The 24267-nt window shown below is 38.9% G+C and overlaps 1 protein-coding gene across 8 annotated transcripts in view; it reads right to left on the bottom strand.

Annotated features, from left to right (window-relative positions):
- Window positions 1-24267, bottom strand: part of chd9 (chromodomain helicase DNA binding protein 9) — a 71559-nt gene that overhangs the window by 32062 nt on the left and 15230 nt on the right. For 7 of the 8 annotated variants that reach the window (XM_016231540.1, XM_016231545.1, XM_016231538.1 and 4 more), the window contains exons 4-6: window positions 10869-11263; window positions 2332-2440; window positions 1022-1168 (exon numbers count right to left, since the gene is read on the bottom strand). In XM_016231540.1, the coding sequence (XP_016087026.1) occupies window positions 1022-1168; window positions 2332-2440; window positions 10869-11263 (651 nt within the window). Of the gene's footprint in view, window positions 1-1021; window positions 1169-2331; window positions 2441-10868; window positions 11264-14568; window positions 15224-24267 lie in introns of those variants that run through there. The other variant, XM_016231544.1, reaches the window with a different exon arrangement.

Here is a 24267-nt window from a genome sequence, read left to right as displayed (position 1 = left end):
TATCTTTGCAATGCAGAGGAAACAGAAGCTGCATCTTAAGTGCCATTTAGATTAGGGTTGGGCCGATAGACGATGCCATCGTCCATTGCCGATGGCTGGCAGACATCACGATGTTAAGCTGACATTGTGATACCCACCACCCCACCACCCCCTCTCCCGCAATCTGCCGCATCCCAGTTCCGTGTTCGGAAAGGAAATGAAGTGTACTACGGAAACCCTAAATAGCCTACGAGATGGGACGATAAAAAAAAATGTCAATACTTTTTCTCACAATTATATCGTTGGGTAAGTATAGGTGACTGTATATAAATTGCGGGCATCAGGGAGCCGCTATTGAAACCACTTTCGATTGTGCACGCTCATTTTACTTTCACTTTTGAGATTCGCGATCACAAGGACTCTATACTATGGAGCGGCAGTACACACATTTGACAAGGTTAGATGTTTGTCATTGGTGCTCAGGATCTGCAAAAATTTTAGTGGCTTAGTACAATGCATTATTTGTTTCACGTTTCGGGCACACCCCTAACCCCGCCCCCTGATGTCATCGTCCATCACGATGTTTCACTGTAGACATCGTCCGATGCCAATTTGGTAGACATCGCCCAACCCTAATATAGATGTATTTACACATTGTTTAATGCAGCTCAGAGGGACATGGAATACTTTAACCTAACTTGCAGTTACAAATGCATGAATAATGTTTTGATATTTTAAACATAAAACATTGAAAACTGAAGTTTGAAATTCTTTTTTTTAAAACTTTAAATACTTTAAATGTGAAATTAAAACCACCAGTAGGCCTTTTTAAGGCCTTAAATTTGATACAACTAAATGTAAGACTTTTTAAGACCCCGCGGAAACCCTGTCACACACACACACATAAAAGGATGCACTGGCTTTTCTCCTTCTAAACATATCATATTATATTCAAGATCAGAGAACTGCTTGAGCATGCTGGGATACAACATAAGAAACAAGTCTGTGTGCTGCTAACTGCAGTGAGATTCTATGTTCTCACCACAAACAGTTGCACTGCAGGCTGTTTGTGAGCGTTGGAGTTGCTCTTCTTGGCTTTGACGATGACCTTCATTTCTTCATCAGACAATCGAGCCTCATCATCATCCTCATACTTCTTCCTCTTGACTTTCCGGTTCGAACGCCGCTTCTGTAGACACACACACACACACAAACAAAAATGAGTGTGCTCATCAAGGCTGCATTTGTTTGATCAAACAGATAATGATATATTATGGAATGTTATTACAATTTAAAATAACTGTTTTTTTATTATGTTTTTTTTTTAATGTAATTTATTTCTGTGATGGCAAACTGTATTTTCAGCAGCCATTACTCCAGTTTTCAGTGTCGTATAGTAGAAATCATTCTAATATAACATTTGGTGCTCAAGAAACATGTCCTATTATTATCAATGTTGAGAACAGTTGTGCTACAGTTGAATTTTTTAAGTTATTTTTTTTAAATCATTCACTTATTTTGAATAGTAGTGCGTATAATATATATATATATATATGTAGCGAATCAGCTCATGGGGAAATATGAATAATTAACCATAACTAGTTATAATTAACTATAAGCAATGGACTGATTTGCCATCGGATATTACATATTTTTTAATATGTAAAATGAGGTTTAAAAAAATCTTTAAAGAACCCCTGCACATGCACAATTAAATTTTTCACTTAGCGAATCAGAGATGCCCATCAGGGGGCCTTTAATAAATTAGTACAGCAGAGAGAAAGAGAGAGAGAGAGAATGAGTGTGTGTCTGTCCTCCCAAATATAACATGACCTAAATGTGTATGAGTTAAAGTAAATGGAGAGGATGAGAATATCTCAGGATGACCAAATAAAGACCCACCCGCCCTGCCACGAGACCCCCGCGTTTCGCAGAATGCACATGGCTGTGGCTTTAACTCCGACATCCTAACTGAGTCATCAAAAGAACACTGCTTTAATTAACACAGGGGTATTTAAAGAGGATAATTATATCTGGAAGGGTGGAGAGGGTATATCATGAATGGGGGGAATGAGAGGTTAGTCATTTCAGAAGAAAGAGATGGAATTCATTTGAGGGTACGGCAGTCATCTCAGTCTCTCTAGCTCTTGTACTGAACATACACATGCCGCAGGAAGCACCACTATGCAGATTAAAGAATGGCCAGGAATATGTTTTGTGCCACCAGCTCCAGAAATTACCACTTACAAATACTTTTCTTGCTAGATGTTTATATAAGACTATAAGACAGCATGAAAGTGTCATCAAGGCATATCAAGAATAGACAAAAAAACAAAACAAAACAAAGCTCACCGAATCATCATCTTTAGAAGATCGTCGAGTTGGTCTGTCACTGTCAGACAGCTCTTCAGAGGAATCGGTCTTCTTTCGCTTCTTCTTTCCAAGCTTTATAACGATTTTCCTGTAAAAGAGGAGAACACACAGAGAGACTTATTTTAACACCAAAACCCACTGGAATTCAATCAGAAGAAACCTGTATTACTCAAAATATTTTATGGAAACACACAAAATGGCTGCTTTGTTGATTTCAATGCCTCTGCATTTATTTTGAAACCTGAGTATGTTTCTAAGAGGCAGTAAAACTGTAAAGACGCTTTTTCATATGGTCACAAATAAAACAGACACCACACATAAAAACTGGCCCAATCAACACAGACACTTTCATATCTCTCAGTGTTGTTATTGTTAATTAATTTTCAAACAAACAAAAAAACATTTTGGGTAATTGAAATAAAGCTGAAATAAAACAAAAACTAAATATTAGATGAAAAAAATGCAACTTAAAAAAAAAAAAAAAACTTTGGCCATCAGCCCGGAACTGCTTCCGTATACAACTGCTGGTGCAAGCTACATTAAAGTGATTATTACGTTTTGAATATGGACATTTCTCTTACAAAAACACATCGATTCGCTACAGGAGGCCTTTGTTCACCCCCCGGAGCCGTGTGAGACACTTTTTTTATGGATGGGCGCTTTTTATTTAACTTCTTTTGGACTGATGCATGCAACACCCGCTGAGTGCCATTAAACGGCTTGAAAGATCAAAGACAATTTTTAATATAACTCTGACTGGATTTGTCTGAAAGAAGAAAGTCATGTACACCTAGGATGACTTGAGGGTGAGTAATTTGTGGGCTAATTTTCATTTTTGGGTGAACTAACCCTTTAAGTACTAAAATTACCAAAACTGAAACCCGAAATAAAAATAAAAGCTATGTAGATAATATATTTAATATATATAATACTGTATATTATAATATACTGTATAATATAATATATATATATATATATATTTTTTTTTTTTTTTTACATAAAAAATATATTAAACCCGGAGCCGTGTGAGACACTTTTTTATGGATAAAAAATATATTAAAAAAACTGAAAATATAAAAATAAAAGCTAATTTAATATTAATAAACATAATAATAGTAGTATATAAATAATATTAAACAACAAAGTGTTTAGTATAAATAATACTAAACACTAGTTTCTCTTAACTCCATTGTAAATGTCATTTAATGAAGCCAAACCCTCAGCACACATGAAAACGTTCAGTGCAAACATTAAACAATCAAATGATTACACAGAATTCCATCTTTCATGCTGGACACTAAAAACAGTCACGTTTTTGCAATTTCTCTGCAGTGCTGGGCACACAGTTCTGATGAACAGGAAATGATTCTCAGGACATCAGTTGTGTGCATCACTCTCGCTCTCATTCTGGGTCCTCCTCTCTGGATGATGTTACACTTCGCTAGTTTCCGGGACAACATGACTTTCTGGTTGCCTAGCAACCTGATCAGAGTGAAGCTGGCGGTGTGGGTGGAAGCAGTAATGTTGTATCATGTGAGTGACACATAAGCTCCATTCAGCAGCTGTGAAATGAGACTGAGAGCTGGTCTTCACTGCACTGTGTGTGTGTACGAACACAGCTGGACTGAGCTAACCTGTGAAAGCATGTGAAGTAAGCCAGTTTAACACCCTTAACATCTTTCTTTTGCTCTCCTCTGTCGAGGGACCCAACAATATACACATGCCTGCACATTTTATAAAATAAATATGATAACATAGAAAAGATAGAAAAATAAAAGAAAGACAGACAGGTAGATTTTCTATAAGACAAAGCAATTATTAGCTGTTTCTTGTATGATGAATAAAATACTAGTCATGAGAAAATATTGATTTTGTCCCTCACATTTTCATGTTGGTGAATCAAGAACAAAAAATGTATTGTCACATGAAGCTCTAGAGTAACAAATATCAAATATAAAAATATAAAGCTCTGAATGCAAAGGCAAAAGATATGAAACAGACAGCAGCAGGAGTCAGAGCATTTGCATTCTTAGCATTAGATTTACGCCTCGCATTGTGTTAGAATTGCTGAAAAAAGCACCAGTCAACAGGTCAATATGGCCGACATTTTATTTAATCTGTTTTGAAGAGAAAAAAAAAAAAGATTAAAGGGAAAAAACGTTTTAAAAAAGTTTCAATGTTAAATTTGCACTTCCTGCTAATTGGAGTACACTCATTGATTTGATCATTTGTATGATTTGATTGATCATTTCACATTATTAAATGTATCAAAATGCTTTACCAAAACCAACAACACAAATCCCAGCTGGTCAACGTTTAGTTAGTGAATCTTAAAGGAACTTATTAACATTTAAATCAACTATCATTTTAATGGTTGTACTTTGTCACAAACTTAAGTTTTCTGAAAATAGCTTTGTAACAGCTCAAAGTCAACTCACCAACAAACAAAAACATCAAAACACATACAACATATGACGAAAGGTAAATATAATAATTTTTCTTATTGACTGTAGTTGCCACTGTTGTTTGACAACTGGGTGGTTTGGTAAGTCATTGACATTTTAAAGAGTGTATGTGTGTGTGTGTGTGTGTGTGTGTGTGTATGTGTTTCTCTTATTTTTTTTAAAGATGCATCAGTATTTAAAGGCTATATGAATCAGAGTCAAACACATATAAATGCATGCTCACATGGATTGACACTGGATGGTCTTCGGTGGCAGACGCAGAAGGCTGCGTTAATATTTCAGGGTTGTAACCTAGGCTACATATATGCACACACTCAGTCTTTCTCAGTCTTTTCCCTAAAAGCTCCTCCAAACACATGGTTGCACAAACATACACATAAAATGGGTTTAAATTCAGCCCTGCGATGAAAAATACACCATATATTCATTTTAAAAATCTTTTTCATCTCTTTCTTTCAATATAATGTCTACAGTGTATAAACCTCCAGTATCCATTCTTCTTCATCACACACTCAGCACCTCACGTCATGACACAACACTTATCATACATGTATCACAACTGGATTTAAACGGTGCTAAACATGTGAGAGAGAAGCTCAGTATGTCAGGGAGAGAGTGAATTTGTGGTGTCAAGTTTCAATCCGTCTTGGTTCCGCATGGTTCACTTCACTTTTGCCCAGCACTGCGTATCTGACTGCACTAAGAAATGCAAGTTTGCACTTTTAACAACCTGAGTCTTCTATAATCGAATGAACGAACACATGAATAAATATAAAATATCAGTAGAAGTACTGATGCAATAGCATGAGGGGGAGAATTCTGATACATGACTATATTGACACAGACTGTACTGTTATAAATATGGGTGTGTGTGTGTGTGTGTGTGTGAATGACTGCAGTCTCTCACTCTCTCTCTCTCTCTCTGAGATCACATGGTCTGCTTTAATGGCAGCTGTTGGCTGTGGTGTGCAGTTTGGTGCAAAGCGGGTCAGTAGGTTTCTGGCTTTGCTCTGCACCGCAGGCTCAAAGACACCAATCCTGCTATTTATGAAAGCAAGATCTAAGAGACACCTCTGCCTCCATGTCTCCACAGTGATTGAAAATCAATATCAAGCGCCCAGCCACCACAAATCTCTTCAGTTAAGAAAACCTATAGTTAGTAACAGGTAAGGTTATTCTCGATAAGGAATTTCCTAACTTAAGGAGGCTTGTTGCAAACTGCAGTTTTTCAGAAAGGTTGCTGTTTGTGAGCCTGACTTCTTGAGTGCATCACATATTCAATATACTCACGTTTGTTTATTGTTGCTACCTTGACTACAACCTCAAACCTTTCACATTAAATGTGATTTGATTGACATTTTAAAATTGTGCGAGGCAGCAGTCAAGCACACAGCTCACTGCAGATTTTCAATGGCCCAAATTACACACCTGATGTGGACTTGTGGCCTTCATTTGTATGTTCAAGAAGTGCAAGAAACCATAGAATGTTCCATTGCTATTTCATGATTCAGAAGGTTTTTTTTAGAGGTGCCCCCATTCTTAATGCAGCCAATTGTGACGTCAGAACTCTACCGCATTCTACCACACCACAAGTTTGTTTTTTAACTGTTTTCATGTTCTAAGTTAGCCTTCTAGGGCCAGTTGCACCAGCTGGACGTGCACTTGGTTGTAAAACTAGGCTGGACGTAAAATGCGCTTTAAGTCGTGCATAGAATTAATACTTGTTGCACCATCTAGGCGTAGTGCTACATCTGAGACTAATTCTTATGCATAGTCAAAGGTAGGTGTAAAGTGAAAAGGTTTTAGGATTCATGTCTGTAAATTAATTATTACTGCAGACGTGAACTGTAATGTTTACGGTCTTTTCGGGCAGGATATGCGATATCAATCGCGAAGGCTATACAACACTGCCAACAGTAATTGACCTGACACAAAATATATTTCCGTATGTAATTATGCAGTAAAATATTACATATGATCTGGGATTATTAGAAGAAACTGTACCATTCGTCCTCTTGCCTGGAGGGACCGTATAAATGCTTAGAAATATTTCACATCTTTTAAGTCTATTCATTATTTGTAGAGCGCCTACCATCCAATAATTGCAATAAGTTTTGTGCTTTGTTACTTTTATTCAGAAATAAAATACCAGCTTTCTGTCAATTGTACTATAAATGTGGTTTTGACACTGTTTAATGTGACGTTTGCTGTTGCACCTCAGTTCAAGCGGCACATGAACCGATCATCTGTTCCTCTTTGCTAGGTATAGCAAAACTTTAACATGAATGAACATCAGAAATGTTTTGAAAGAAACAACTTACTGTAATGAATGATGTCTCATCTAATCACTCAATCTGTTTTTCAACCACAGAAATACGTCAGTAAAACAAGTGATCAATGTCACGTAAAGTCACATTTACCTCAGGAAAGACATTCATTGTACATAATAAACTCGATAGTCAGCTAGAAAAAAATAACTCTAGAGAGAAGCATTGTATTACATTCATTATATTTTACTTAACTTGTCGCCTTCATTTTTAATGTTTGTTTGAAGAAATCTGTCATGAGAATGTGCAGGGAGACTTCAGATATAAAAGGCGGACTTGAAATGTTGATTGACATTTCAATCATGGCGCGGTGGCTTCCCTTTTTATGATGTCTTGGGCGATTCAGTTCTTTATTATATGTAGTTGTAGCCATTGCAGTGTGAATGTCGTCTCAGCTATCACTGCGGGAGAATGTGTTGGCATGGACATGCATCATCTACACCGGGCGTAGTTGCGCCAGGTCGTAGTTTTAGTTGGTGCCACAGGTGTAAATATTTATCACAAAGCTGGACGTTGCAAAGCCCAGCGTAGGGCTTAGACCCAACTTTTTTACGTCCAACTGGTGCAACCGGCCCCTAGTCTGTTAATTAGTTCTGTCTTCCTCTGTTCCCTGCCTGTCTGTTTTTTATGGTTACTGATTTGATTAGGTTCCTCAGGTGTGGTTAGTTAGGTTCTCCCTTTGTTTGTCCTGTCTATTTAAGCCCTGAGGTTCTTTCAGTTCATGGTCAGTTCTATGTCGTGTTAAGTTGGTTGTTTTGCTCCTGTTCTGGAGCTTTGTTCATTTTTGAATAAAGACTGCTGCAGACGGATCCTGTTTCCTCTTTGCTGCAACCAGCGGTGACACATACAGTTGTTGTGATTGACCGTTATTAGAAATATGACCGTTTGCTATGGGAGAATACTATACCAGAAGCTCACGTAGTACTGATTTTAGCAGAAATACGCAGGCAGAGTCAATTAAATATAATTATTTTTAGTATTTTATTCATTGTATAACATTTTGCACTAATGTATGATATTTATAATTGGTAAACATCTTTTTCCTTAATCCAATTTTCCACAAATATTTGTATTTAATATTTTTTATTGATGAGGTTTTGCCATCATTAAAGATGGATGCTGTCAAACTGAACCTTTATCTTTATTTAAAGAGATTTAGAATTTTTTTCAATAAAAATGTAAAAAAAAAGGACAACACTTTCCTGTCCAATGCCGTAGCATGCAAACGTACTTATTTTTACTTTGGCAGCTGCTTTGGTGCTTGCACTGAATTGAAACACTGCTTACGTCACTTCCTGTTTGTTGCTGCCGTGTGGTTTGAGTTTGAGCTCCGTCAAGTTAATTCTTCAATGTTCGGTCTTACAGCACAGAAGCATTGTGCATCCAAAAATAATATAAATAATTTTGCAAGCTATGACCTTACTGACTAGTGCCTGACTTATGTAGCCAATCATCCAGCATTTGGGACAGGGTCTATACATCTTCCTGATCACCCACACTTACACTAACACTTGTTGTTCCCAACACTGCTGAACATCACTGGGATTCATTTAACCACGGACTTGCGTATGGTCAAGACACCACTAGCTACAACATAACACTCAACCGTTAATAAATACCAGACTCTTATAGCAGACCGGCAACACCGTAGCACATTAGAATGTCATCAGAGAAATGCTAGGTGACAAGATCCTGTTGACAACACTTACACAGCAAAACACGCTCAATAAAAGCTTGCCAAACCAGACAGGTAACTTGCAGTACTTTACAAGGAGAAGGAGACCACTTAGCCTATTACCAGGTCAATATGCAAACATGTCCCTTTCATTCTGGAGTATCTGCAAACCAGCATTTAAAAGCCGTAAAAGCTGCTTCCTTCTGCTAGACGTGGTAAAAACTGCAATCTATACAACAGAGGTGAATGAGCCAAGAAACTGTGTTAAACAAGAAAAGAAATCATCCAGTGAGGCGTTGAGTCTGAATACACACGTCCTGTTTGTCTTGCCTTTACTGCTAAAGTATTTGGGTCAGTCAGACTGCTAATCCATCAAGCACGATGAACAAGTCACTGAAGAAATTCAACACACTGCTTTTACAAGCTCAGCAGGAATGTTAAAACATTTTCATGCCAGCTTCGTAATCTCACCAACGGACCATAAGAGAGCACGCAGCCTTTTTAAGAACAAAGCAGCATCTAAATTGAACTGTAGAGCTGGAGACAATATTTGGTGGCACAAAGTTTGCAGAGGCCTTCACATAATGCACATGACTTAGAAATCTCATGTCACGTTCTTTCATTCAGTTCTCCATTAATGCAGATCAGATGACATCATGATGTCATAAAGCTCTGCATGTTTGGTTCAGACTTATGATCTATTCACCTTCACCAGAACTGGCTGTCTGTGTGAGCACTTGCTGTGTAACATGGGAGGTACATGTAACATTTGGTAAAGGAATCATTAACCACAACACAAATGGGAGAACACCAGATTACTGTATGTTTAGTGTTTATTTGTTCCTTTGCCATGTTTGTGGGTTACAAATAAAGGCTGATAATTTTTCAATCAACTTTCAGATCGGGGATTTTCAAACTGGGGACCAGAGAACCTCAGAAGGCCTAAAGGGGTACCAGGGGTCCACTGAAATTTTCAGAGTTTTTCAGGGGAAACATTTTTTTTTAACCAATATTTGGTTGGTTCAAAATGGTTTGCTAGAAAGTTCTGTAACTGGTTAAAAAGTAAACACTCCCTTCATGCTCTGAACACACTTCCAGATCCAAAGATTCCCTAACAGCTGAGGACAGAATCATCAGCATGTTACTGAAAGAAAATGTATCTGAAAATATCTAAAGAAATGCTGACACCTCTGTTAGACTAAAATATTTCCTGAACAGAGTTAGAGTATTACAGAGCATTTTGCTGTGCTTTCCATCTTTGCAGTGCTACAATACATCATCAAAAAAAAAGAAAAAAAATATATACAGTATATATATATATATAATAAAAAACAAAAAGTTTTGTCATGTCAGAGACTATTTCTGGCAAAAGTTGCACTCAAGGAAACCTGATAGGAAACACTTAATATGCACATAAACTCTCAACATTTGCATACAAGTTTATGCACTAGCCTGATGTGAATTTGCTCTAGTTTCACATAGGTCAAAATGTGCATTAAGGAAAAAGAAATGGTTGACATATAATTGTTTGCATTGAAATACATTCTCAATACATTTTGACTCTTCATATTTAAAAGTTTAGGCGTTTCTGCTTTAGTTGAATGTTCACAGATGCTCTTAAAAATTAGAAACTTCATGCCTAACAATGGCCTTTATTCTTGACTGTATTCACAAAACTGCACAGCCTCTCATTCCTGATTGCTTAATTAAATGCTGTTAGCTTGTAGTGGCAGTTTAACATGACAGTCAATGTTCCTCAGACTCTGCATCTCTATGATAACTCAACTCTCATCTGATTTATACTTAACACACAAACACAGGTTAAGACCACATCTGTAAGCAGTAAGACCTCTTTAACTTGCAGTGATTATCTGCATGGCTAACAACATGCAGGTGAAGTTACAGAGATGTACTTGGATGAATAGAAGTCATCACAGATCAGGACAGAAACAGCTGTACAGCTGTACTCTCGCTCCCAGACCCAAAAAAAACAAACTTATAGAATGGCACTCATCCTTCAGCTTGGGGAGAATGTTACAGCGGTCTTACCCAATTTGAGCCTTTTGCTTGGGCTTGGATGACGTCACAATCCGGGCCTTCTTGGAGCTTTTAACCTTGCCTCTGGACTTGGAAGAACCGGCCTTGTGACTGCGGTGCTGCGACGACGAAGACGGGAAGCTTTCGGGATTCATGATGCACGGAATATTTTTCTCTCCCCTCTCTCGTGCTTTGGCGATGGCCTCAGAGATGATTTGATTGGCCTTCTGTTGTTTATCGTCGGATAGGGACGACTCCATCTGCTGTTGCTGCTGCTGTCGCTTCTGCACCCGCTTCTCTGACACGGATATGTACGAGGATGATGAAGAGGAAGAAGAGGAGCTGCTCTTCACTGGTGGGCTGAGTACCCGCAGCTGGCTGTTGGGACCATTAGTGTTCTTAGGAGGCTGTGAGAAAAGAGAAAAAGAAAGATATTACCACCCAAACAAGATATCAATGTTCTCCATAGGACTGCCTTCATCTATAATTGTTGTGTAGGCAGGACTGTACAGGAAGCCCATAGATAGGCTTCTATTTCAGGATCCCGTAATTCCATATGCTAAACCCATGATGAACAAAACACTATTAAGATACCATGACGCCATGTAGACTAGTCTGACGGTCAATGTTAGAGCGCTATTGGACAAGAAACAGAACGCTGAGCTGAATTCAACAGCCATAACATTACTCTTCTAGTCATGACCTAGAAAACTTGGACTCAGGCTGATGTAAATACATTAATAGGTTTCTTACTAAGGGGGACAAAGTCAGTACAGTGAAACAGCTACTCTGCACATAAGATTGCAAAGGTTCTGTATGCAATTTAAGATGTTTTGCTAACTTTTCCACCGTTTTGCTAACTTCAAGCACAAGAACCCCACTCTAAAACACCTCCAAAGAGATGCCAACAAACCAGAATGTGCAAATTCATTCACAGGCAGTGTATGAAATTAACAGCCACCACCAGCAAAATGCTGGTAGTTTTACACACAATGGCGACTAATTTTGCTCATCTACGGTGGTTCGCTTATAATGTGCATTGCAAAAGCAAAGCTGATGTCTGAATTTAAAAAAACTGTGCCTAATATTTATTATCATTAGTCAATCTAAACTGGGTTAAAAAAAAAAAAAGACAAGCCACCAGCAAAATGCTGGTAGTTTTACACACAATGGTGACTAATTTTGCTCATCTACGGTGGTTCGCTTATAATGTGCATTGCAAAAGCAAAGCTGATGTCTGAATTTAAAAAAAACTGTGCCTAATATTTATTATCATTAGTCAATCTAAACTGGGTTAAAAAAAAAAAAAAGACAACAGTGTAAATGGATAGATTTTTAAAGCAGATGATGTAATCCAAGTAGAGACAGATTTGACACTTTTTATGCAATGTGATGCACATCTGTTTGGGGTATTGTTTCGGTATTGTTGATTGGATGCAGCAACACAAGCTTGCACTTGATTGTAAAAAAGGGGCTGTGTTTAGGCAGACTAAATGGTCCGAGAAGTTCATCATGCATCAATAGAGAGAAGTCTGTCTTTTCACCGGAAGATCCAATTAAAAAAAATTAAATTAAAAATGTATGCATAGACGAATGGTTAATATAAGATCACTACATTCATTGAGAAAATAGATGAATTTCTATGTCATGCTGATTTTAATTAAAGTGGAACAAAAGAGCCCAGGGACTGTGTTTGTGCAAAAATAAATGCTTTCTGGCTCCACTTAAAGTGGTCTCTGTACATTTTTTCCAAATCACAGTCAGTTATATAATATATTAGAAATGGGGGGAAAAAACTGAGTGGCAGGTTAAATTGGAATTTTGCCAACCATTGTGCCTGGTGGGCAAAAATTTATTTCATACTTTATTGACAGGCAAAGAACATTTCTAATTGGCTCGTATACTGATTGGCTAAAACATCTTACTCCTCTGATTCTTTTTTTTTTTTTTTGAAGTTACAGAGTCTAGAGCTCTTATGGAGACAGGTGTGATTTCTCTCGACACCTTTTTCAGTGAGGCCTGTCAGGTAGTAGAGACACTTGTGCTTACATCAACTCAAATACTGTTCAAGTGTTTGGGGCCATCCTTTACCCTGCTCAATACTGCTTGGGAATTTAATAGGCACACTAGTTACTTAATGACCTCGCCAGCAGACTAAATGTAAGAGGAGGTCCAAGATAAAAATCCTCAGAGATCCCATCTCATCTGCTTGAAGCTCAGGCAGTGCAGCATGGTTAACCTGAGCCCACCCACACATACAGGATGACAATATGGGAAATCCTCCATCTTTGAACTGCTGCATCATCAATGTTCCTAATGCCTGGGTTTCATAATATTCACTGCTCTCCATTCACATGGCCAACCAGCTATAGGGGAAGTAAAAGGAATGGTTTGGACTGCACAGGCAAATGCAGCACACCACTGGGCCTGCACACACACATATATTCACAGACTTATTACTAGTTTAAAGATCTAAACATGAGATATATCATTAGTAAACATAAGGTATAGGGGCGTTAATAAGTCACAGTTCATCAGAATGACATCACACACTGATCAAAGGTCAAGAGACACAATCTTCAACCTGAGAGCCCATCTATTCACATTATCCACCCCTCACCCCATGAAATAAAAAGACAGTCATGTATAATTCACAGCACGATCATATAGCAGGCCTAGACATGCCAACTTTTATTATTCATGCCTGTTTCGCCGACATGCAATCTCCCTTTTTCCTCTATTTCTCACTCTCTTTCTCACAGCTAAAGCGAGTTTGAACTCATAAAGAAGGAGAAAGAGATCTTATCTTTTATTGTATTAGGTTTTACTTTGCACACTCACTTTGTATAAATATAACATATGGCCAGAGCAATGTTCCAGTCATGCCAATAAAGCTAGACAGACATAAAATCGGATCACACAGGCTGCGCTTTCCTGACGGCTAAATAAAGGGAATTATCTGGAAAGAGTGAAACAAAAGAGAAGAGAGTGGGGGTGGGTTATAAACAACACTTCCTCGTTTGGTGGCTAAACATGAGCCGGAGATCAGAGCTCTCGTGAAATATTCACACTAATCCATTTGAGGCATGAAGGGGTAAATCAGCAGGAATGGAGAAATGGAGGAAAGCTATAGGGGGAAGGCGGGAGAGCATATGTGAGAAAATGAGTAATCGAGAGAATATGACGTGAGCGAGAGAGAGAGAGAGAGAGCGAGGGGAAAATGCAGCAAGCCGTGAGCACTGCATCTATGCAACAAATCTATAAATAACTGAAATTACAGGCTGCCAGAGTCGCAGCGATTTCAATCTCTCTCCTCGCTCAGGACATCACCATCTCCGCTTATAATGAAACTATGCTGAAGCAGAAACGTGGACGCGGCGCTACCACACAATGCCTGATGCACACATGTGGCACATCCTACTGAGCCTCGGTGAAAGAAAGCTGATGAAAACGAAACAGGAAGAACAGAGAGCCAGAGAAGAATGAGTGTCAAAAGCTAGCTAACATTGCATTCCCTGTTAGCACACAAGCTAAAGAATAAGAAATGGAGAGAAGCAGTTAGCACAAGATGGCGGCAATTGTGTAGCCTGCCGCATGAGCTGTAGCTGTTCAGTTCCTGCCGGCCCCCTCCCCCACCCTTCCCTCCTCCTCCTCCACCTCTCTCCACCCCCCACACACAAACACACACGCGCTCCCTCGCTCGCTCACTCACCCGTCCTCTCGGCCTGTTCACCGTAGACATGTTTTTTCTTTTCTTCTTTCCCCCCTCTTCCCTCTCTCCAACCGCCAACAAAAGCCTTGCCCTTTCACCGTTTTTTTTCTCTCTCTCTCTCTCGCTCGCTCCCTCCTCCCTTCTCTCTCGCTCACTTTCCGTCTTTCCCTCCCTCCCCCAGCAGGTTCGTGGCTGAAGAAGCCCTGTTCACCTCCTCCTCCTCCCCTGGCCGGGCTGCATGGAGCCGCACTTCATGGAAAACGAGGGAATGAGGAAGAGACAGATGAAGCAGCCACACTGGTCCAGGATTCTCTCATTCTGCTGCACTCAGCTCAACTCGGTTTATTCTTTTCCCTCCCTCTCTCGCTCTCTCTTTCTCATCGATTCCCTCCGACTGTCCGTCCGTCCGAGAACAACTGTGCCCGATCTCTCCCGGCCGTCGTTTTCTCGCCCTCTCCTGTGTACACACACACACACGCATAGACCGACAAGACTTCTCGTTCCTCTTCCTCCTTTCACATCCCAGACGAAGGTAGGATTGCTAACACAAAAGGTTTTTTATAATGGCTCAGTTGGACGCTCTGTAGCTTGTTTTCCTTATTTCCACTTGTTTTTTTCCTTTCCTTTTCCCTTGTTCTCCTCCCCTGTCTCAGGCTGGGGTGTGTGCGGCGAGCAGAAGAAGCGGACGAAGCGGAGAGAAATGAAAGCACAAAGCAGCAAAACGCATCAGCATGAATATTAGAGATGTCGTTAAAATCCGGACTCGTTTTTTTCTCTCTCTCTCCCTTGCTCGCTCATTCTCTCTCTCTCTCTTTAGCTCATTGTGAAACAGGAGGTCCAGCAGAGGGTGCTAGCTGTTATTACATTACCTTTCACAACTTAACCCCAAAAATACTGAATTTCTCTACTTGCTGAATCTAACCAGGCACAAAAAGCACAACATCAAGTGTTTAATATAGTTAATACACCTACACATATATTCAACAGCTAATTTGTGCCAAAACAACTTTGTTTTGACCTAAACAAGTAAAATAAATCACAATTATAATTTTAAATATGTCATAATCATGTCAGCAATTCAATCATCAGGTACGCAAATACACACACGTACAGAAGATGGGGCAGGTGGCATGTGTTCATGTGCTGCTGGATCGACTCACAGGAAGTGACAACAGTTCCTCAAGGGGAAATGAGGTCGTGCCCTGACTTTCCCAAAGTGTGACACATTGGCCATGTGCAACTTGCACGTGCACTGCAACAAACCACTTGTGCCCACACATACACATGCAGCAAAAATGAAACAAATGTCTGCACTTTGAAAAACAGATACAGACTCACAGACCCCAAACTTTTGAACAGTTGTATATTGAAAAGACCTTCAAAGCAAGATCTAACTGCCAAAATATCATAGACTTGAATGTGGTGTGTCGTTATAAATTGGACCAATAAGCATTGCCCTCAAACTAGGGATAGTCATTTTATCTCAAATAGCATTCAATAATACTTCAAAACTCAAAAATAAAATTATGCAAATTGAACAGTGTAACTAGACTTTTGAATGCTTCGTTCTCTCCACCAGCATCACTAATTAAAGCCATTTACATTTTTTCCAGATACATTTTTATTATACTGGTTAAAAGTCTCTTCACATCCTTATAGCAATCAATAATTGTTCTACCTTCTGCAGAAGTCTCAGGACCATAAAATGTTTGGGCAATCATTGTATTCAGTCCGATTTAATATGGGGTTTCGGTACCCAACCCTACCTCAAACCCAGATAGCAATATGCTAAAAAATACTCTGAACGGCTTGGCATTTCTGGATTTATCATTTATTACAAATGTATTATTAAAAACAGGGTAATCAAATGAAAATGTAACAATTCCTTTAGTGTTTGACAAACAGTGCAGCACGACAGAGGTTTACGGATAATATTAAAATATGGAAGAAACAATTGTGATAAAGTTATTATTTTTATTATTATTATTATTACTTTTAGAAGTAAATTGTACTGTACAATAGCAATATATTGTTTGCCAAAACTTTTATTTTGATGGGTTGTCGTGAAGGCCTTTGAGTTTCTGTGTGTAATCTTTCGATTAATCAAAACTGAACTTTTAGTGTAGTGTTCTCATATAGTGAGACGGCAGATGCGAAAACGCCACGAGCACCACACGTTTACGTATGTGTAGTAGACAAAACTGTTCCACTCATTCACACAGAACATGCAGACTTCATATTAAATAAGAGTCTTTTTGCAATTTAATATTCATAGACACTATTTCATACTGCAATTTGATTAAGTGTACAGCCTTACTTTATTTATTTATTAATAAGTCACTTCCTGTTTGTTGCTGCCGTGTGTTTTGAGTTTGAGCTCCGTCAAGTTAATTCTTTGTCATCTAATTTTTTTATCTTAAAATCAATATTATACACCATCATTTTCGTTTCTATAACGTGTGAATATATCCCCTATCGTATTCTACAACAAAAACAATCAGAGCGCATTAATGCTGTTCAGTTGCTTTGACACAATCTGTATTGTTAAAAGCGCTATATAAATAAAGGTGACTTGACTTGACTTATTCATCCTAAATTTCCCAAATTCCATGACACCGCATTATACTGTAAAATCCATTTTTATGACTGGATTCTGTGATTCCATCTTCATTTAGCACACTGCAGAAATCATAGGGCCCTACTAAAGAAACCAAACTCCATTTCATTTCACTACAGTAATTTAAAGAAATGGAGCAAAAAAGGGCAAATGATTAAAGGAAATATAGTATGCAGATTTTAAAAAATAGAAAACCTTAATTTCTATCAGAGATAACACTGTGTTTTTAATGAGAACATGCCTGTGAAATAAAGACATTTTCTTTCTGTAAAAAAACCAGGATGATGGTCGCTTAACTTACCAATCAGAAACCAGCAGCCCTAACCTCCCAGCCAATCAGAAACTAATAAAACCAACAGTGACCAAATCAAACACTTCTCCTCCAAACTGCATACACTACTGCTCCAGGAAGCTGAAACAAGCATTTGCCAGCTCAAATACGACGTCCCACACCTGTTAAGATCCCTGTGTGTCCTGTGTGTGTGGGTGTGAAGGGTTAAAAATGTCCGTCAGGACATCGTACAGTGTCACTGCCCTGAACTCCTGACATTCCTCTAACCCCCCCTCACAAGAGCGGAGAAAATGGCCGCCTAGCTCACAGACACACACACACACACAGTTACTGATCCCAAAGTCTAAGCGTGCTAATCTTCAGACTGAAGTGAACTCCACACGTACTCCACACACTTACAAACACATGCAAAGTAAGAACAACAAAGTAAAAGAGGGCTTGAGATTGAGACCTACTGTGTAGTTTGGCCTGGCAAACTTCCCACATGTTTTTTTTTATGACGACTAACCCCTCCCTCTCTCAACGTCCTCCCTCTTCCTTTCCTGTCCTCCCTCCCCTTCCGCTGCATGGCAAAGACCGCCTATCTATAGAAATGCTACCAGAATCCCTTCCTGTTTACCTTTAACCCCTCATGTCCCTCCCCAGATCTGTGAACCTGACGGCTTTTCTCTTGACGTCACCCGCCATTCGATTCTGACCTTAGATCAGTGCTCTAGGGAGAAACAGAGCTGTCGGACTGGTTGATTGAGGGAATGTCCGTCTGTGCGAGTTGGCTAGTGACAGACAACAGAAACAAATGCACATGCATAGGCTACTGAGCTGAATTAGGTGAAGGAAAAAGGGTACGAGCCACTTCTACATACAGATGGGGGGCGCAAGCACACAGATGCAGACATACAGCGGGAGGTGATCAGGTGTCAGGTTACAGTGCTGGTTGGAGGCTTTGCCTGACAGACCGGCCCTGTTATGTAAACCTCACAGACGCAGGGTCAGGAAGAAGCAAAGCAAGTTGGCCACACACAGGCACACATTCACACAAAGAGGCGGATACGCACACACACAGAGACCGGTTTTACTCACACAGCGCATTCACGCGGCACATGGTAGGAAGCCTGCAAGCAAACACACACACACACACCCCGTACTTCACGCCACATCAGTCATTGGGGAGGGGGTAGACAAACTTTAGCCATTTTCATTCTTGCATTAAGACACCTGCATCTTTTTCCCTTGTTTCTCTCCAATACACAGACACCAACAGTGAATACAGCTGAAAACAAAAACAAAAAAAACTAAGCAGCACCACAACAACAGCTTAAATCATTTTGCACTGGTAATGTCGAAGCTGTATATCACTAATGTTTAATCATAGAATCAATAGGCTGTGAGCTTAACACTAGACAGTAAACTTAAAATAAAATATGCTAAAAATAATATTGTACTGTATTTGCAATGGTAATCCATTTGTATGAAAATGTAAATAATTGAATCTAAAAAGACAGAATTGCGTATAAATACAAACAATGATTTAAATTATAAAGCCAGACACCAAAAATATCACAATCCTTTTGATCAAAAATACTGTAAAAATAGTATATTGTGAAATAGCTATTATTACATTTTAAAATAGCGGTTTTCGATTTTTATACATTTTAATATTTCATTTTTCCTGTGATGGCAAAGCTGAATTTTCGGCAACCATTATGCCCATCTTCAGTGTCACTAAATATGCTGATTTGTTGCTCAAGGCACATTTCTTATAATTATGGATTCAGTTCAAAAGAACTAGGGCTGCAACAACTTGTCGATAAAATCGATTATGAAAATCATCGACAACGATTCTCATTATCGATTAGTCGGGTCTGCCCACAGTGCACATCCAACTTCAGACGGTTGCGTCAAATTACAGCACTGAATTACGCATTTTTATGGACAAAATGCATCTAAAAATAGTGGAGGAAACAGAATGAGATGCTGCGGGAGAGTTACGTGATCCAAGCTGCCCAAAACATGAGAATTCTTTATTTTAAGCTAATGCAGCGTAATGGCTTGCCCTGTCTGGCGCTTTAACAGATGCGTGTGCGTCCTCAGCGCAAAAACTTTCAGTTTACGGTCATATCCTTATGTATAAATGTCACAAATTCACGCATTTCCATTTTCGCATAAAGGTCCGTCCTGACAGTCTGTGTTAAGTTTGAATCTTTACTGAATGAGCGGCGGGCGTGTGCACGCGCTTCAGACAGACAGAAAAGAGAGACAATTAATAATCAGCGGCAGCGCCAACACATTCATTGTGCTGAAATATCTGTTGTTGAAAGTTAAATTAAGGTTTAAAGGTCAACATGCACTGCGAGTATTTTATGAGAGTAGGAACTATAAGGGGATAACAGAGTGTAATTGTCTGAATATAAATATCAGACGCTTCAAAACTGCCTTTTAAAGGATAAAGAAATGATAGAGGTGACTGTGATCAAAGTGAACGTGTTCCTGCAGAACAATACTCTTACCTATTGGTTACAACTGAGTTTGTTATTTTATTCGTCTTTATCATCTTTATTATTTACATTTTTAATGCAGAGATTTAAACTATATTCACTATATACAATGCTTAAATTTATTAAAACAAATTTATGTAAGGTTTTTAACAAATTATGGTCTGTGCCACTGCTGCTCTAAACTAACAGTACTGGTGATTACCAAAATCATTTTTTAGCTTTCTGTACTGGTTAGTCCTCCAATATGTGTAAGCTCTTTAGTAACAGTAGTAGGCTATTTCTAATGCTTTAATATAATTATTGCTGTTATCTATGAAAGAAAGGCAGATAGCTTTATAGTGTTTTTTTTTAGATACCCATTTACAGTCAAAAAGTACATAAACAATGCCAGCAAGAATGCAAGCTGTTATGAAGGGCAAAGGAGGCCTACTATTTAGTTGTTTAAGTTTATTAGCCCAATAAATGACAATAAAAAATTTTCATTTAAACAACTTTTTGACAGATTCCTAAAATGTGTTTCCCTTTCGTGGAACTTCGAACTGCGTCCTCTAGGGGTCGCTATGGGGAACATTTTCATTTAAACAACTTTTTGACAGATTCCTAAAATGTGTTTTCTCTTTATTATAGCAGGTGGTCTAATAAATTGTTAAAGGGATAGTTCACCCAAAAATGAAAATTTGATGTTTATTTGCTTACCCCCAGGGCATCCAAGACGTAGGTGACTTTGTTTCTTCAGTAGAACACAAATTATGATTTTTAACTCCAGCCGTTGCAGTCTATCAGTCGTACTGTATCATGGCAATGGTAACTAAATCTATGAGAGTAAAAAAAACATGTACAAACAAATCCAAATTAAACCCTGCGGTTCGTGACAACACATTGATGTCCTAAGACACGAAACGATCAGGTTGTGCCAGAAACCAAACAGTATTTATATCATTTTTTACCTCTAATGCACCACTATGTCCAACTGTCTTTGAGTGCGCATGGCATCCGGTGCGTGAGGTGTGTACGCGCTCTGGCGTAGTTTACGCAAGCGCCGGAAGTGATCTCTCGCGCGTATACGTCACTCATTGTTTACACAGTGCACAGTCATTGTAGGTATGACGGTTAATCAAAATGGTACTTGCGCTTATCCGGATTGTTCAAACCGACTTAAAACTAAAAGATTACATTCTCTCGCGAGAACTTATTCGGGAGTGGTGACTTTCCACGTATACCCAACTTCTGAGCCTGCTCGCCTGAAGTTATGGTTGATTGCTCTTCGGCTGGATACCAACACACCCATTAACGTAAACTACGCCAGAGCGCGTACACACCTCACACACTGACAGTTGGACATAGTGGTGTATTTTGGTAAAAGGCAAAAAATTATATAAATACTGTTTGGTTTCTGGTACAAACCGATTGTTCAGTGTCTTAGGACATCAATGTGTTGTCACGAGCCACAGGGTTTAATTTGGATTAGTCTGTGCATGTTTTTTTTACTCTCATAGATTTTGTTACCATTGCCATGCATTATACGACTGATAGACTGCAACGGCTGGAGTTAAAAATCATAATTTGTGTTCTACTGAAGAAACAAAGTCACCTACAGCAGTAGAACTGTTTCAGCAGCTCCTTGACTTTTGAGATTTTCTAAAAGAATTTTCCTCGTATTATTTCTGAACACATAATATGTATAAGACAAGTTTGTACAATATGTAGTTGTAGTTTTTGCATCTTTTCTGCAAAGATATTTAACAAGTGATTTGTTTAACATTTACATCATGTTGACAACTTCATGTGTGCTGCACTTGGAATAGAATTTTCTTTAACTAGAGGGTTAATAAAGAGAAAGTAACTTGAATCATGTTGTAGTTACATTTTCAAGTTGACTAGTAAAAAATCGTAACCAATCGAGACTCGGTCAAACATTCTGGAAAAATCGAGATTTACATTTTTTGCAAAATCACCCAGCCCTAGTTGCAGCCCTAAAAAGAACATCATCAGTGGAGCCTGCCAATAAACCATGCCAAACCAAACCTGCCATACCTTGATTGGACACAAACCTACAATTCTTAGTTATAATTTAATACTCATTTCATATGTGAAGGCGTTTAGATAGAAGTCAAAGTACAGTAGCATAAAACAGCCCATTTAATTCAGCATCAAAAAGAAGATGGAACATGAGAAGTGTAACACGATACAACCCCTTTAAAAAGCAGATCCATCATCTGGATCCCATCCAGACAATAGGATAGGGGGTTTGTGTGTGAATGTGAGTGATGTGGATTGGTATTTGCATCTATGTTGCTGAATGTTCATTCTGCACAAAGCAGCAGCACAAAGGGGCTCTGTTCAAGCCGTCAGCCGGTCTCGCTCGCTCTCTCGGGCCCTGACGCTATCACACCACCCTGTAACACTGTGGCTGCCGCTGCTCTGCCCTGTCACTCATTCCAAACCGTTTTTCACATTTTAACTAGATTGATTCTTAAACTGTCATATCAGATGGCAGTTTATTTATTTAACCATCTTGAACATTTTAAATCCCGATCAACAGAGCAGCTATACACAAAATGTATTCTTTCATTTCAATTCATATCACAAGAGGGATTCATCAGAATGTGAAGGTATGATATGACATTTCTCATATATAGACTGTTGTGAAAAATGCCCCTTTTTTAACATTACAGATCTAACCTAACTTAAGGGAAACACCTGTGTAAAAGTACAGACACGTGTACAGTTTTTGTTGTCATCTATGGGTCGAATGGGGTTTTATGCCGCCCGCTTCAAAAATCCTCACTGATTTGGCCCTTACATGCATTACATGATGGAGCGGTCTCTTTGAAGTAGCATTATTGAAACAAGTTACATACTTGGGAACTTTCTGTCTGAACATGTTCAACCATGATCTTGTACTTTCTATAAACATGTAACCCAAGCAAACCACACAAAAAACAGCCATTCCCCTCTACTGCAGCTAAAGTGACATCCAAGGTGAAGTCAGGTTTCAGTATTGAAACACCAACCCCTCGTGGTCCAGAGGCTTAGAAAGATTTAGAACATTAAAGCACAAACTCACCCCCGAGACCCTCAGAGAGAGAGAAGGTCGAGTGCATCTCTCTCATTTACCCTGGGACTGCCTCACATTATACATCTGTTGGCTTTCCACAGCCCAGTGCACATGAATGGCTCATCTCTCTCTCTCTCGCTCAGACACACACACACACACACACACACACACACACACACAAATGCAGACAGACACTGCAACACACTCACTACAGGAAGTCACACGATATGAACTCTGATCCACATCCTGCCTCTGCTTTAATTAAGGATCTGTGAGGACAGACAGATTGGCTTAAGGAGAACATAAACCATACAAAAACAAAAGCATGCACATCACTGGAAAAATTCTCAAAGAGGGTGCTTGAATGAAGAGCCTGCATGCTCGAAATGTCAACTATGTGATAGTCTGCTATTCAATTTTTGTATTTTTGGAGCCTTGGTGTGCTGACATTTTTTCTATTTTCCTTAAGGAGAACATAATCCTCTTCTGATTTAGCTTTCAGTATCTATACAAAGTCTAATCGATTTGTAACATATTCTAAACCAAAGATTGATGAACCAATAGGCTTCTAAAATTCTGGCCGATTCTAAAGTGCCGATAATTATTTTCATGTTATGGGAAAAAGGAAATGGCCATACCTAAAGTCAATAATATTTTAAATAAATAAAAATTAAAACACAAAATATATCAAAACTTGTTGTGAAGCCACTCCTTCGTTATTTTAGCTGTGTGCTTAGGGTCATGGTCTTGTTGGAAGGTATTGACAATACGGATAAAAATAATCTCATGTTGGCTGATAATCAATATATTAAATATATTATAATCCAACTCTCTATTGACAGACAAAGAAGAGACTCTTTGTATTTCTCCTTGTGGAAAAACAAGAGCACTGGCAAATCAGAATCTTTATTTGGATAGGTGTATTTATGCACACATCTGACAACAAGAGCACTCCGTGTACACGGCAGAACTGGTGGAAAGAGTTCACGATATGTGTGTGTGTGTGAGAGAGAGAGAGAGAGAGAGAGAGAGTGGCAGCTGAATCACTGAGCCTCAACTCCCTGTGTCAGCAGCAAAGAGCTGAGGGGAAAGACTATTGCTCCTGCATCAGAAGAGAGAGAGACAAAAAGAGAGAGAGACAGACAGAGAAAGCAAAAGAGTTGACACTGTCAGGCAGTACTGCTGAAAGCACTGCCTGCTGCTTGCAATCACAGACTAGACAGCACTCCTGCTCTTT

This window comes from Sinocyclocheilus grahami, unplaced genomic scaffold, assembly GCF_001515645.1.
Source record: "Sinocyclocheilus grahami isolate Dianchi unplaced genomic scaffold, SAMN03320097.WGS_v1.1 scaffold394.1, whole genome shotgun sequence".
NCBI classification, from domain to species: Eukaryota; Metazoa; Chordata; class Actinopteri; order Cypriniformes; family Cyprinidae; genus Sinocyclocheilus; species Sinocyclocheilus grahami.
The sequence above is the reverse complement of the archived record's forward strand: the minus strand, read 5'-3'. Positions and strand labels throughout refer to the sequence as shown.